At 43.3% G+C, this 12,978-nt stretch overlaps 4 protein-coding genes across 4 annotated transcripts; 1 reads left to right on the forward strand and 3 right to left on the reverse strand.

Annotated features, from left to right (window-relative positions):
- Positions 1 to 619: 619 nt before the first annotated feature.
- On the reverse strand, positions 620 to 4,570 carry BCR41DRAFT_207368 (hypothetical protein). Its single transcript, XM_022019936.1, has 9 exons — positions 4,090 to 4,570; positions 3,696 to 3,989; positions 2,786 to 2,906; positions 2,486 to 2,559; positions 2,181 to 2,334; positions 1,771 to 2,044; positions 1,547 to 1,654; positions 1,428 to 1,491; positions 620 to 1,295 (listed from the first exon to the last, which is right to left on the reverse strand). The coding sequence occupies exons 1-9, from the start codon at positions 4,179 to 4,181 to the stop codon at positions 1,031 to 1,033; spliced, it is 1,446 nt and encodes a 481-aa protein (XP_021876348.1). The 5' UTR covers positions 4,182 to 4,570; the 3' UTR covers positions 620 to 1,030.
- On the reverse strand, positions 4,533 to 7,132 carry BCR41DRAFT_363147 (hypothetical protein). The gene has a single exon (XM_022025844.1). The coding sequence runs from the start codon at positions 6,715 to 6,717 to the stop codon at positions 4,726 to 4,728; it is 1,992 nt and encodes a 663-aa protein (XP_021876349.1). The 5' UTR covers positions 6,718 to 7,132; the 3' UTR covers positions 4,533 to 4,725.
- On the forward strand, positions 6,861 to 9,891 carry BCR41DRAFT_363148 (protein-tyrosine phosphatase-like protein). Its single transcript, XM_022025845.1, has 11 exons — positions 6,861 to 7,131; positions 7,351 to 7,429; positions 7,538 to 7,668; positions 7,790 to 7,932; positions 8,029 to 8,128; positions 8,216 to 8,271; positions 8,351 to 8,664; positions 8,792 to 8,896; positions 9,057 to 9,379; positions 9,488 to 9,572; positions 9,659 to 9,891. Exons 1-11 carry the CDS (start codon positions 6,960 to 6,962, stop codon positions 9,813 to 9,815), a joined length of 1,665 nt encoding a protein of 554 aa, XP_021876350.1. The 5' UTR covers positions 6,861 to 6,959; the 3' UTR covers positions 9,816 to 9,891.
- Positions 9,892 to 9,908: 17 nt separating this feature from the next.
- BCR41DRAFT_363150 (hypothetical protein) lies at positions 9,909 to 11,288 on the reverse strand. The gene is made up of 3 exons (XM_022025846.1): positions 10,995 to 11,288; positions 10,632 to 10,853; positions 9,909 to 10,546 (listed from the first exon to the last, which is right to left on the reverse strand). Exons 1-3 carry the CDS (start codon positions 11,127 to 11,129, stop codon positions 9,980 to 9,982), a joined length of 924 nt encoding a protein of 307 aa, XP_021876351.1. The 5' UTR covers positions 11,130 to 11,288; the 3' UTR covers positions 9,909 to 9,979.
- Positions 11,289 to 12,978: the final 1,690 nt, after the last annotated feature.

Genomic DNA, 12,978 nt, shown 5'->3' on the forward strand with positions numbered 1-12,978 from the left:
TTGCTACGGACACTGCTGATCCAGCACCGGTGAAGTGTCAACATCCCAAGAGGATTAAACACGTAAATATCTGCGAAACTAGGCCCACGCTCAGGCTCGGATAAAGAGCCCTGGGAGGCCAATTGCTGTTGAACAGCCAGTGGAACCTCAGAGCTCTCGTTTGCAGCACTATTGGCCCGCGCTGTAGCTCCTTGACCATGGTGGCCATTTATTGCCTCGCCACGGTTCGAATTATGCCTTGTTGATGTTGCATTGCCATGTGATCCTGTCCAGCTCTTCGTGCGGCTCCGCACCGTGGCCACAGGGCCACGACGGCTCGTCTCGACAACAAGGCCCGGCAAACTAGCAAGACCATGGGCAGCATGCTGCATAACTGCAGCGGCAGGAGGACTCAGCGTCTGCCACAAATGCGAAGCCTTGGACTGGATTTTAGCAGCTGCGCTCACTGGAGGCGCCTTAGATCGATTGATGAGCAACGTGCTAGAGTTTGCTTGGGTTACCTGAGAGCTTGACCCATCTCCACGCAAAAGGCCACCATTTTCAGAATTAAACGATCCATCTTCATGTCCTTGATACTCGCTCGGTGAAAGCATCACATTTCCTGGATCGGATGCAAAAACAGTTGTTGAGGGTAAAAAGTAGGCTGCAATCATGGCGCGTTGTCGCCCAGCAGCTGAAAAACCATTGTGCTGTTGTAGTCTACTAAGGTAGCCCTGGCTTTGATCTGATGTTCCAGTACCAGCCGAGCTTAGTGAGTCCTGTGAGTTCTCTCGGAGCAGTGGGCTAGGACGTTTTTCGGGCACAGGTACAGAAGACTGAGAGTCAAATATATCTAATCCATTCCCCTCAGAGAGGATAACATCAGGGACATGGTGCCGCTGCTTAATGCGGCAGAGCGCATTCAAGCTCGTCGGATACTCAATCGCAGTAGCAGACCAATTGACGACTCCAGTATACATATGTGCTCCAACATCAGGCGAGCCTCCGAACGGGTTGACTGCATACAAATGTGTAGTTCCTCTTGAAGTCGTCACCGCCACCCAAGTCTCATCCTCGTTGAATACAATATCCTCCACGTTTGCGTGAGTAATACCACGAGCGAGCTTATAGAGGTGTCGGGACCCATGTCCCATAGTCGGACGTATCTCATGCACATGAAAGACATTTCCATGACGCGACACAGTGAGCAAAAGTCTTCCGGAAGGAGAGAACTTACAGCCCGTGATGGGGTGATCATGTGGTTTGAAATGGGCAACAATAGGCATGCTGGGAAGTGAGATATCTCTAATGATGACCTGCAGATTTCGATAAATGTGTATGCAGAAGCAAATCATGAGACGAGCCACAAAATTATGTTAGAAGTATTGCATGGCGCTATGAAGGTTGGTGATCATGGATAGTAATCAGAAACGATTCGTTGAACATACCGTTCCCACGGCTTCACGTTTTTGTGATGAGCTGTCATCATGTCGTCTTCTATGGTGGACGTGACTAGGGCTCCGCTCATGATGATCAACCGCTGCTGAAGCTCTCCTTGCATGGTGACTAGGTGATCTATTGAAGCCAGATTGAACAGGTGGTGATGTCGAGGCAATTGCTCCTGTTCCTGAATTCCCTGACCAGTATGAGGAAAAGGTCTGGTGCGCGAACCCACCTATAAAGGAGACATCAGCCAAAAAAAAAAAAAAAAAAAAAAAAAAATTAGTAACATAGAAAGGTGATAGATATGGGTTTTTTTTTTCTTTCATGAATATAGTGTTTGACACGTACTGAGCATTTTAACACCACCGATAACTTCTTTGGCAACGCCCTTGGCCAGGTCCTGGTACCCACTGCCACTGTCTGTCTCGTGCTCTCCGTGCTTAGTATCTACATTATCATGGGGAGCCTCACTAGTTGTAACATATGCCAATAGCCTTGTGCCGAGATCAAAGACGCCGGGATATGCGACATCTTGCAAGATTGTCTGCTTTGGGTGAAGGGGTTGGAGAGTCAGCTGACTAAGCAGAGAGAGGTGGGCACTCTCTCCAGGAGCTGTAAGCGCCTGACAACGTGACGAAAGAAAAGAAAAAGAAGTTAAAGCTCCGTGTGAGATGACAAAGAATAACGATTCATTACGATCAATTGCAATAAACCAAGATCTCTTCAGTCTATATTACGCTATAGGTTATGTTTCTTACCACTACGATCGCTCGCTCGCTCACATCGAGCGCTGAAATATCATAATCATGACTTTCACCAAAATCAAGCGTCTTAACTACTTGATGCGTGGCAAGTGAATAGATCCGTAGCTTTTTGGGCGCAGAGGCACCGTCTTCAGCGTTTTTGTTCGATCTATAGATATGATCAATATGGGATTGATGATTGAGGGTTGTTTCAGTTAGTTGGATCAGCAGAATAGTTCGATTCCAAAGCCCATACTGCGGGGGTTGCAGCTTTGGATCGCTGATATTTGTGAGAGATAGACTTTAAATAATATGCATACATAATGGCAGCAAGAGGGCGATGTTGTTCAAACTGGTCAGTCTTTCCATTCGATACTCTTGGTGATGGGAGTATCTGCTCATTTCGAAAAAAAAAAAAAAAAAAAAAAAAAAAAAAAGTTAGAGTGATGCACTAACCATCACAGTACAAGTCCTACAACTGCTACAGTCATTTGCGCACCGTCGTTAGAATGAAATAGCTTTTCTCCTCAAGAATAAAAACGATGATCTTATGAAGAAGCTAGCGTAGCCATGAGTTTGGAATATACAACAAGATTCTCTTTGTGGACAGTATAATATACCTTTATAAAGGAGACTTCTTTCAGCGTATTACGAATAGAGGTAATCTCGTGAATATTGTCTGGATGAGTGATGTCCCAAATCTGAAAGCCATCTGTGTAACCAAGCAGAAGACAGAACCGCCTATGACGACGACAATGTCAGGTATTGAGGATGTAGAATATAAACCAGTGAGTAATGTGGAATTGTATATTGTCAAAATCCATATTTGTGTCCTGATGCAGTATATTGCCTGAGCTTTACTGCTTTTTTTTCTATGTATCTTTCCCTGTTCCTGCTCCTCTGTCTATTCAAAAGCATTCATACGCTCCTGTCCCTGCTCTCAGCTGTCGCAAGGAGGCTCGCTCCACCAGGGTAAACAAAAATTAAAGAGACTTTCCATTGTATTTCTGTATGGGAATATCAAAATGGAGCTTGGCCAAGCAATGAGTATGAAGTATGAAGATATCCATTGTGTTATTGTTCAATGTTGTTCTTTCGCTATTATACTATTTGTTCACCCTGACCCCTTGTCTTTCATGATCCTGTCCCTGAGCTTCAATCCGGAAGATATAAGACTGACGACACTTTTTTTTAAAAAACCTGGTGATTGACATTGCATTTAGATACTTCAGTCCAAAAATAAATCAAAGATAACAAGTGCAGTCTCCGCATCCATATGTTTTGTTTCTTGCTATCTTGTTTGCTTGCGTCCTGTGTCAACCATTCGGTTGACAATTAGATCGTATCGCTGTTATTTTGTCTACACCATCAAAAAGAAAAAGAAAAAAATGATGTCGCCATCGGTGTTCCATTTTCTTCTTTTCATATCTGACGACTGCATGCTTGATCCAGTGATGAAGTGATGAAGTGATGAAGTGATGAAGTGATGTATATTGTAGCTGATGAAAGAGAAAAAGAAATGCTACATACCGAGAATTCTTGTTCTTAGAAATACTTCCCGTGTCGATCCAGTCGAATGCCGAAAAGAGGACGACGTCTCCATTTGTGAGAACACAAATATTATCTTGATTGGTTCCCAAGAGTGAGTTGCCAGAACCTTGTATCTGTGGATAGTAATATGGATTAGAGGGGTTCGCTCCTGCTGTGCTGGAAGGAGAAGTGAAGCCTCTGGAGGGCATAGAGAAGGATGTCGGCAGCGTGTTAGCTACATAAGACGATACTCCTGTTAAAACCGATGATAGAGATTCAAGAGCAGATGGATCCCTAATGATCAAGCAACGTGTTGTTTCTTTCGGGTTAACACCATCTCGGTAGCCATCCATGGGACAGTATTATGAAAAGGGCGAAATAGAATGAGACCTACCTGATGAAGATTGGTTCTGCCCGGACGCCAGCCCCTTGCTGTTCCTGCTGTTGCTGCTGCTGCTGCTTAGGATACAGGTGTTGCTCAGTCATAGTGGGAAAGGACGAAGAGGAGCAGCGGGCTGAAGGGTAATAGGGTGAGAATGGACACAGGAAGGATGCGTGAGAAGATACCAGGTTGAAGTGGAAGGAAGAAAAAGATGGGCACTTTTAAGTGAAGCAATGGAATGTAACAAGGATAACAAAATTATAAAAAGGGTTTGGTTTTTGTATATTATGTTCCTGAGACGTAAATGAAGTATAAAAAAGAATAATGAAGTAACCAATGGGGAAAGATTGAATGTTGATGGATGAAGAAAAGTGGAAGAGAGAGAGGACGACAAAAAAGAAAAGCTGCTTTCCTACTCCTTTTCAGTAAGCATTACTTTAGATAAGAAATATTTATTCGTGCAGAGCATGAGCCAAGGAGGCGTCCACTCCTACCGCAGCGCTAGGAACCACGAAAACCGAGTTTTAAAAATAAATGTGGATTTGCTGATGATCATGTGAGCCTTACAGCTAAATACATTAGTGTTTCAACAGCTGACCTACTGCCTAAGCTTTACATGATGTCAGAAATACTGGTCTATTTGTACCATCATCGGGTAGGACGCGCTATGGTCACATAACTGAACCGGACACGTTGCACAGACCGAATCACAAATGGTGATGCTGTTGCCACCAATCCTGTGGGCGCAGTGCTTGTTGTTGCAATAGTGGCCCCTCTTGTCATTAGATTAGCAGATTCTGACCCTTCTGCTCCTGATCTCATGGCTAACCACCGCCTCAAACCGTCCCACTGCTGTTCAATGTTGTCATGCAGCCTCTTATTTACGATAACCCAACGCAGATGACAATAATTATTTCGCAATACAGGGACATCTGCATCATTGTCTCCAAACACTTCTTGCTCCTGCAGATACCGTCGGGCACTCTGCTCAATAATGTCTTGCACTAAACTAACCACCTGATCGGCTACTATGCCTTCGCATGCAACAAGATCTAATCGCTCCAGGCGGTGTATCTGTGCAATCGTAGAAGGCCACCCTCTGATGTAAAGTGTTTCCCAGTTACCTACAAGCTCCAAGTCTTGGATTGTAAAGACCCGTGGCAAATTATCAATTGCTGGCTGTTTCTTAGAGGATCGACTAGGCATGGGACCAGTATAGGCTAATCGGACTCGGCAAAGACGAGGACAATTGAGTAGAGAGGCATAATCAAATGTCCATGCCACCTCACCTTCCAAGTCTAAGTCCGTCAATCGAGAGAGGGTCGAGTTAAACCATGATAGCGGTATAGTCGTCAGCTTTCCACTGAACCATGATCGAGCTTTGATCGCTTGCAGAGTGGACGAAAAAAGTTCAGTGGCATCATTTAGGTTCATAATCACATCCTGCGCAAGGCCTGCGATATCGATTCGCTTCATCTCGCTATGAGTCTGAATGCGACTATACTTGTGACGAGTAGTCATGGATAAGGTTGAATAAATTGCTGGTTGAGTGGAATCCTGGGCCGTGCGCTGTAACCGCCATGGGCTAAAAAGATCGTTTTCGGTGGTGTATAAAGCAAGTTCCTCTAGCTTAGGGCATTGGCTCAAAAAGCTCACAAGTCCACCATTATCCTGGAAAAAGGGCTCCGGTTCCTTGTTCAAATGCAACAATAGAGTCTTCAGCCGGCGAGTAGGTATCCGCTCCAGAAAGAAAACAGCTTCTGGCCAAAACTGAACATCAAGCACCTCCAGCTGATCACCCATGGCCTCTACCAGTTCGATCAACCGCCTCGCAGGCTGCCTTTCAATTGGCACAGCTTTATTTTCAATTTTTAGCTCACGTAGTGTCCCAAAGAGCCGTTGATGATCCCAAATAAAGGTCAATGTCCTGTCCAATTGCGACATGGAATATCCCTTTGCTGACCTGGATACCTTATTAGTATGCGTCGTTCTTTCCCACTCAAGATCATCGTCTGTCAATAAACAGTAGTCAGTTCCAAGGAGTTCAAGCCTACGTAAGTTGGCCATCATGAAGTATTTGATTCGAGGCACCTGGATAGGCATATTAATTGCTAATGATGTCACTTGGGGCAAGACTCGATCCATCATGGCATATTCGATCCTATTGCGGATTTTAACCATAGGTCGATGCCATATCACATTAGCCGAATAGCAATTAGGGATCAGAGGGAACAATGACATAAAGGTTTCGTACAGCATGGGATCATGAAACATGTCGGTATAGTATGATAGATAATCGACGGTTGAGGGTGTAGGCAACGACGGAACCTCAGGACCATAAGGTGGTAATCTGAAGATAATGGAGTTGGAGTGCTTAGTGTCATAGATATCTGGTTGCAGCAACTGGGACGAATGGATGAGGACATGGACAAGGCTATCATATCTGCGAGTGCGCTCAATAGAAGTCCAGCGGCAATTGCGTTCATTGTACAACAGACGAAAGGGAGAGGCATAGAGGAAAGAGACAGCGATGCGGAAGAAAGTCCGGTTGGTGAAGAGCAAAGAATGCAAAGATTCCCTATCGTTACGCAGATAAGAGATGATCAACCATAAACATTCCTCTGGTATGACCGATGGCATGGCATGTCTTTTTTTTTTTTGATTGATTGATCAAGACAAGGAAGAGAGTGTCATCCCAGTTGGAGCGGGCGTGGCTTGTCCTCGGCTTTGCTTGCTACTGGCTGGGTCATGTTCCTAGCTCCCATGAAAGTCTTTTTTCATCTTTGCTTTACCATAATTCACATTCACATGCTTAGACACTTCAATAAAATCTTCTAGATCACCTTATTCCTTTTTCCTCTTTATTTTTCTCATCAAACGCAATGTCCAAGGAACAGACCGGCAGGAATGGTTCTGACAAGAACGCTGTCACTGTCGGCTCACTCACTCCTGTCAAAGTGTCTGTGCCCAACACGAACCTGCACCTCGCAGGTATTCTCCAATCGACTAACCACAGCTCGCGTAGACTTGGCATCATCTGTCATGGCTCCCTTGGTATGGAAACAAAGGGAAAGATTCGCTTCAAATGTGCTATATAACTGTCTTTTTCTCAACCAATTGAAAAAAAGAGGGACGGTCTCATATTTAAAACTGCCTTTTTCATTTTCCTCCATGGGCGTATTCTTTTTTACGTGATCCGCAAGACTTCGCTTTGAGCTTTGAGCTTTGTGCTTTGTATTCAATCACTAACGGATACATTCTTTTCTGGGCTAGGTCACAAGAACTACCTCTTCCAACCCACCCTCGCAAACGCGCTTGCACCTTACATGGACACCTTTCGGTTTGACTTTCGGTAAGTGTACAAGTTCAAGTTTTTTTTTTTTTTTTTTTTTAAAAAAAAACAGAAAATTGTATCCTGAACTCATACCTTCGTCTGCCTTGCTTTTACAATTTTTGCCAGAGGCAATGGTGAGAGTGATGGCCAGATGGGCTACTCGAACTGGAATGATGATCTAGCAGATATCGATGCTGTCATCTCTCACTTTGAGCGCCAAGGCTATTACATTTATGCTCTGATCGGCCACTCGCGAGGTAATTGATGTTTACTTTAGCTGATGATGTTTTCAGCACTGCAGATCCAAGGTTTTATCCTTGCCTTGCCCTTTTGTGACATACTGATAAAGATGAGAATCAATTCTTTGACGGCTTGCAGGCGCCATTTCAGCTCTGAACTACGCTGCTAACTTCAACCACATGCCAATGATCCCTTATATCATCAGCATCAGCTCCCGCTTCAATATGGCTGATGTTAGGCGTAAACATGGTCCCGAACTAATGACTCTCCTTGAAAATCAGGTAAATTTCTCTTGCTCTTTCTTATTTATGTTTAAGCGCACCTTTTTGTTGCTCTTGATAGTAAATAGTTAACTAACCCTTATTCAACTCTACCAGGGTCATTTTGAATGGCATGCACGCAGTGCAGGAAAAGAAATAACTTTGCGGGTTACACAACAGCATTTTGATGATTTTGTCAATTTGGACACGGCGTCAGGTAATTTTTTTTATTAATACTGTTTGTATTCTTTAGGTGCCTTGTGCAACATTAACATGTAAACGTTGTTTCCTTGTTATCATCAAGTTATCCATATCCCTACAATGACAAACATTCTTCTGTGTCATGGATCTGACGATGAGGTAACTAATAATTACCGGACTATCGTTGCTATTTTTGTTTTCGAAAGTCATATTAATTTTTTTTTGTGTCGGTTTCAAGGTAGTACCTGTTCGTGATATTGCTGATCTTCATAGCCATCTTTCACATGCCAGGACAACCCTTCGCATCATTAATAGGGCTGATCATAACTACAAAAAGCACTACAAAGAATTATCAGAGATGGTTGCACATTATTTCTCAGCGGAAGGGCGCAAACAGGAGTGGAGCAGACGGGTTTTACCGAATTGGAAGACATGGGTCCACGCTGTTGAGGGCGTACTCAACTTTAGGACCGTAGGCGATATCTGGATACCCTCTAAAGAAGACGGAACTGTGAGCTATCTTCGTCCTGGCATTATCTATCGCTCTGCTGAGTATGTTGAGCATCACCGAAGGTTTGGTTTACAGTATAGAAACGTTTGTTCTTCAATTTCCATGAAATTAAGTTTTTTTTTTTTTTTTTTTTTTTTTTTTTCCTTTCTTGTCTACGACAATGCATAGCGTCTCTAAACCTACACCTGAAGGTATCAAGACCATGGAGGCATTAAATATCACAGACACATTTGATCTTCGCTCAAATTCAGAGATAGAACGCCGTGGTACTTTGTAAGTATGCCCTAATCATGTGTTGTCCTTAATCGTAGTAGAATGAAATCAAAAGGGAGAACGGGATTTGGAAGTAAGGAATGAATGCACTCTCCAGTCACTTTTTGCCATCAACTAAACATTATCTTTTTTTTTTTTTTTTTTTTTTCCTTTTATTTAGTGATACTGGAAAGATTAGGCGTCATCATACGCCTGTCTTCTCTGAAGTTGATTATTCTCCTGCACAAATTGCTCTTCGTTTCAGCATGTATCTTGGAGGGACTGAAGGTTTTGCAAATGCATACATGTCCATGTTGCCCAATATTAAACAGTTTTTGCCACCAATTCTGGAGCATATTGTCAATAAACGGACACCGTTCATTGTTCATTGCACAGCAGGCAAGGACAGGACAGGAGTTGTCTGTGCTCTTTTGCAAATGATCTGTGGCGTGGATGAAGAGCAGATTGCATGGGAATATGAGTTGACTCGTCGTTGCATGGCTAGTAAGTTGATTGCTCAAAAATATTTGTCAACCAATACTTTTTACTTTTTCTAGACTGTGTATGCCTTTATTGACTTTCTACTCTTGTATTCGGTTATGATCATCTTAGTCAAAGAAGAAGATGTGAGGTTCTTGAAGGCAGCATTAGGCGAAGACACCACAGATGCCAAGGTTCGTGGGATCTTATCGGCAAAGTAAGTAGAATATATTGGATTTGTTTCTTTTTTTTTTATGTCGATATTCTTTTCTGACAAAATATTTGTCATTGTCTTAAAAACAGAGAGGAGTACATGTTTCGATTCCTAGAGCAGTTCCATGCCAAGTACGGCACGATTACTGACTTTTTGGCGAATGAATTGGAAATGACCATGGAGCAAATTGATGCTGTACGGAACGCTTTGTTAGTTAAGATCCCTGTGCCTCGCGCAGTTTTGTAGACTTCAGCTGCTTTCTGTACGTTGAAATATACCTTTATTCTGTTTTAATGCACAGAAACCTAAAAAATGAAATCAGAAACATCGAGCGCTTCTGTTGTTCGTTTGAATAATAGCTGTATTTGGTTTGATTTGGATTCATATATTTACTGCTCATATGTAATCTGCTACAAATGCAAAGGGTTGCCGAATGATGACTCTTTCGTCAGGAATTGATATAGAGCCACAGCTATGGCGAGGTATAAGAAAAATCTAATGATCCAGCGGGTCCATACTTTGGAGACACCATCCACCTCGGTTATCAGATCCATGTTTCTGGCAAAGATTTCTCTAGCTTCATCTACGATAGCCTGCCGTTCCTTGATAGCCTTTTCTGAAGTATCATCCAGTCCTGGAATAGAATTAAGTTGAGTCTTTAGTTCATTTCTTAGCTTAATGGGATCCTTCTTCTTGCCCTTTTGGTTGTCATTGTAATTGTTACTGCTGATGGTTACATTGCCCAACGATGAAGGAGAAGATGATGACGGTGGCGCTTTTTCACGGAATGTGAAGATAGCAATTCCGCCATCATGCTCACCCCCCAATTTCTTATTAGGCGGTGAAGGGAAGAAGCTTGTCGCCTTTACAATTTTCGATCGGACAATCTGACCTCCGAAAAATATGCCCAAATACATTGTTGCTGGGAAGGCTACCAGTTTCTCTGGATGATGTTTTCCAATGTCGCGAATATGTTCCTATCGACAGAGGGTAGGTTGGATGGTGTTACATGAGGTGGGGAAAATATTCCTGTTTAATGCCTAAGAGTAAGCAATGATTTACCATGTACTGTTGTAAGGACTTTGATGGGGAAACGTTCTGTTTCCAGTCCTCGCCATAAAAGTATGCTAAATCTGCCTCGAATGCCTCAGTTCTTCGTAACTCTGGCGCATACGCATGCAAAACCCAGGGATGGATCTGAGAAACCTTTTTCAGGTGATTTTCATACTCCTCTTCAAACGTCTTGTATACATAGTAAAATCCGAGAAGAAGTTGGCGATAAATCTTATGAAAAAGGAGGCGGAGCGAACAAAGAGCAAGAGATGATTGTCAGCAGCTCTCCGCATCATGATAAATATAATATCATATGCTATTATAGCTCAAAAACTATCACAAATGGTTCAATTCTTGTTTCTCTATACAGACCCTGTAGTCAAGCACAGTGAAAAGACCAAGCTGCACCAGTCTGTCCAATTTTCCGTGCAAGCCTTTCGTTTTTGCCCGTAGTTCCTCTGTAAGGAGCTGGGGTGTTCGTGATGCTGTAGATGCTGTTGTTGCCATGAAGAAGGTAATGTACGAATGTGAATAAAGGAGTGTTTGAAAAAAATCATAACCTGCTGTGGTCACTTGATCTCCTTTCCCTGCTAGGCGAGCATCGACATCAAAAATAGAGTGAACTACAATAACCACTTAATTTTGAATACAAGGATTATCTAAAAAAAAAAATGATTCCTAGAAATTTCGAAGCTCTAACGGCGATGAATACTTTTATTTTCATAATAATTGGGATCCATGGGCTGTGGGAGATTTATTAGGACTGGACTCTACAGACGCGCTACCTTACTGCAAAGCGCCTTACATTGTCGTACTGTCACTGAATGACATCCTTATTCGATAATCACATGTTTGAGCGGAGAACTCTGGATTTCAGTGGAGCTCGTGACAAGCCTTACTTTTTACCTAACATTTTGTGGCGAAATCATCTTCTAACTGCTGCCCAACACGCGGCCCTTAGCATATTTGCTCAGAGGTAGGCCTTTAGATCTTTCCCTAGTCGACAGTAAACTTTCCGATGTCTGTTCAAGAACTCAGCCTCTCAAATTCCTTTGATAGCCTTGACGAAAGCTAGAGCCCACATCGCTTGTGCTTACCTTGAAAGTATCTTGAAACCACGCCTTTGATCCAACGCGCGGATTCTATGCTCACAGATTAAATTTTTCTTATAACAATTTGTCTCTCTAAACGAACCACGCTATAAAACTGAAGAACTATCTAGTCCAGAATGTAGTTGGTGTCCCATCCTCCGGAGAGGATCGCTTTACACTCGCCATAAGTCTAGTTACGTTCCCTCGGTAAACCCTTCGGGTGCTGCGCGATTATTGCCACGGCTCATCACCGCGTTTAGCGTCGAAAACATACTGTTACAGGAAAGGAATCGCCCCATCCTTTCAACCGCTGCTGTCCTAACAAGCTCTGCAACAGAACCCTGCCTGCGGCGGGTGGGGCTAACGTAGGTCCTGGACGGCACCTGTCGTGATGCGTACCTTTTTTTTTTTTTTTTTTATTTTTTTTTGATAACAAGGACCCATAGGGTCATGGAGGCTTGAGAGTGCACCTCAGGGGCACTTTCATTTCTATTCATTAGGTCAGAACATTGTGTGACAGTCATGGTGGGTCCTTAATAAAAGGCTCCCGCCTGGTAACAATAAAAACAACTTTGATATCCTCGACTCGCGACATAGAAAACATCTCATTTTCTACACTCTATGAACAAAATGCTCCAGAAACTATAGTCAATAAACGGCTATTACTGCACAACCAGTGAGAGCTGCTGCATCCATGATTTCATAGACCCTGACCGCCGCGGTTTATACTCAAAGTCCACCTTTCCGAAGTGACCTGTTGCGCAACGTGTCGCGATGCGCATCCATTGTCGTACCACAAGAACATTTTTATTTTTTTTGATAATTGGATCCACGAGATCGTAAGGATTTATTAGAAATAGACTCTATAAATATGTTGCCCTATTACTAGGGGCGCAAATAAAACGTTTTCCAATAGTCGGTCTTAACCGCATCGTTGAACTATCACTGTACAACATCCTATTCACAAACCACATCAGCATGAGTGGTAACTCTTGATCCCTACGGAACCTGTGACGAGCCCTGCTCCCTACTTGGCCTGTTGTGCGCGAAAGTCATCTTCTAGCCACAGTCCTCAATCATCAAAAAGTGACACCCTCCTAGCCGTTCCATTACTGTCAGTTCTAATTGTTGCCGATAACTCTCAGCTACTCTTTGGTCAGCTTCCGTCCTGATCGCTTCCACGTCAGCTGTTCGTCGTTGTCTCAGGTCTGCTACGTCTGTGCTACCCAACACAGGTGCGTCCCCTAGCGCGTTTGCTCACAGAG

This window comes from Lobosporangium transversale (genome assembly GCF_002105155.1).
Source record: "Lobosporangium transversale strain NRRL 3116 chromosome Unknown BCR41scaffold_60, whole genome shotgun sequence".
Classification (NCBI taxonomy): domain Eukaryota; kingdom Fungi; phylum Mortierellomycota; class Mortierellomycetes; order Mortierellales; family Mortierellaceae; genus Lobosporangium; species Lobosporangium transversale.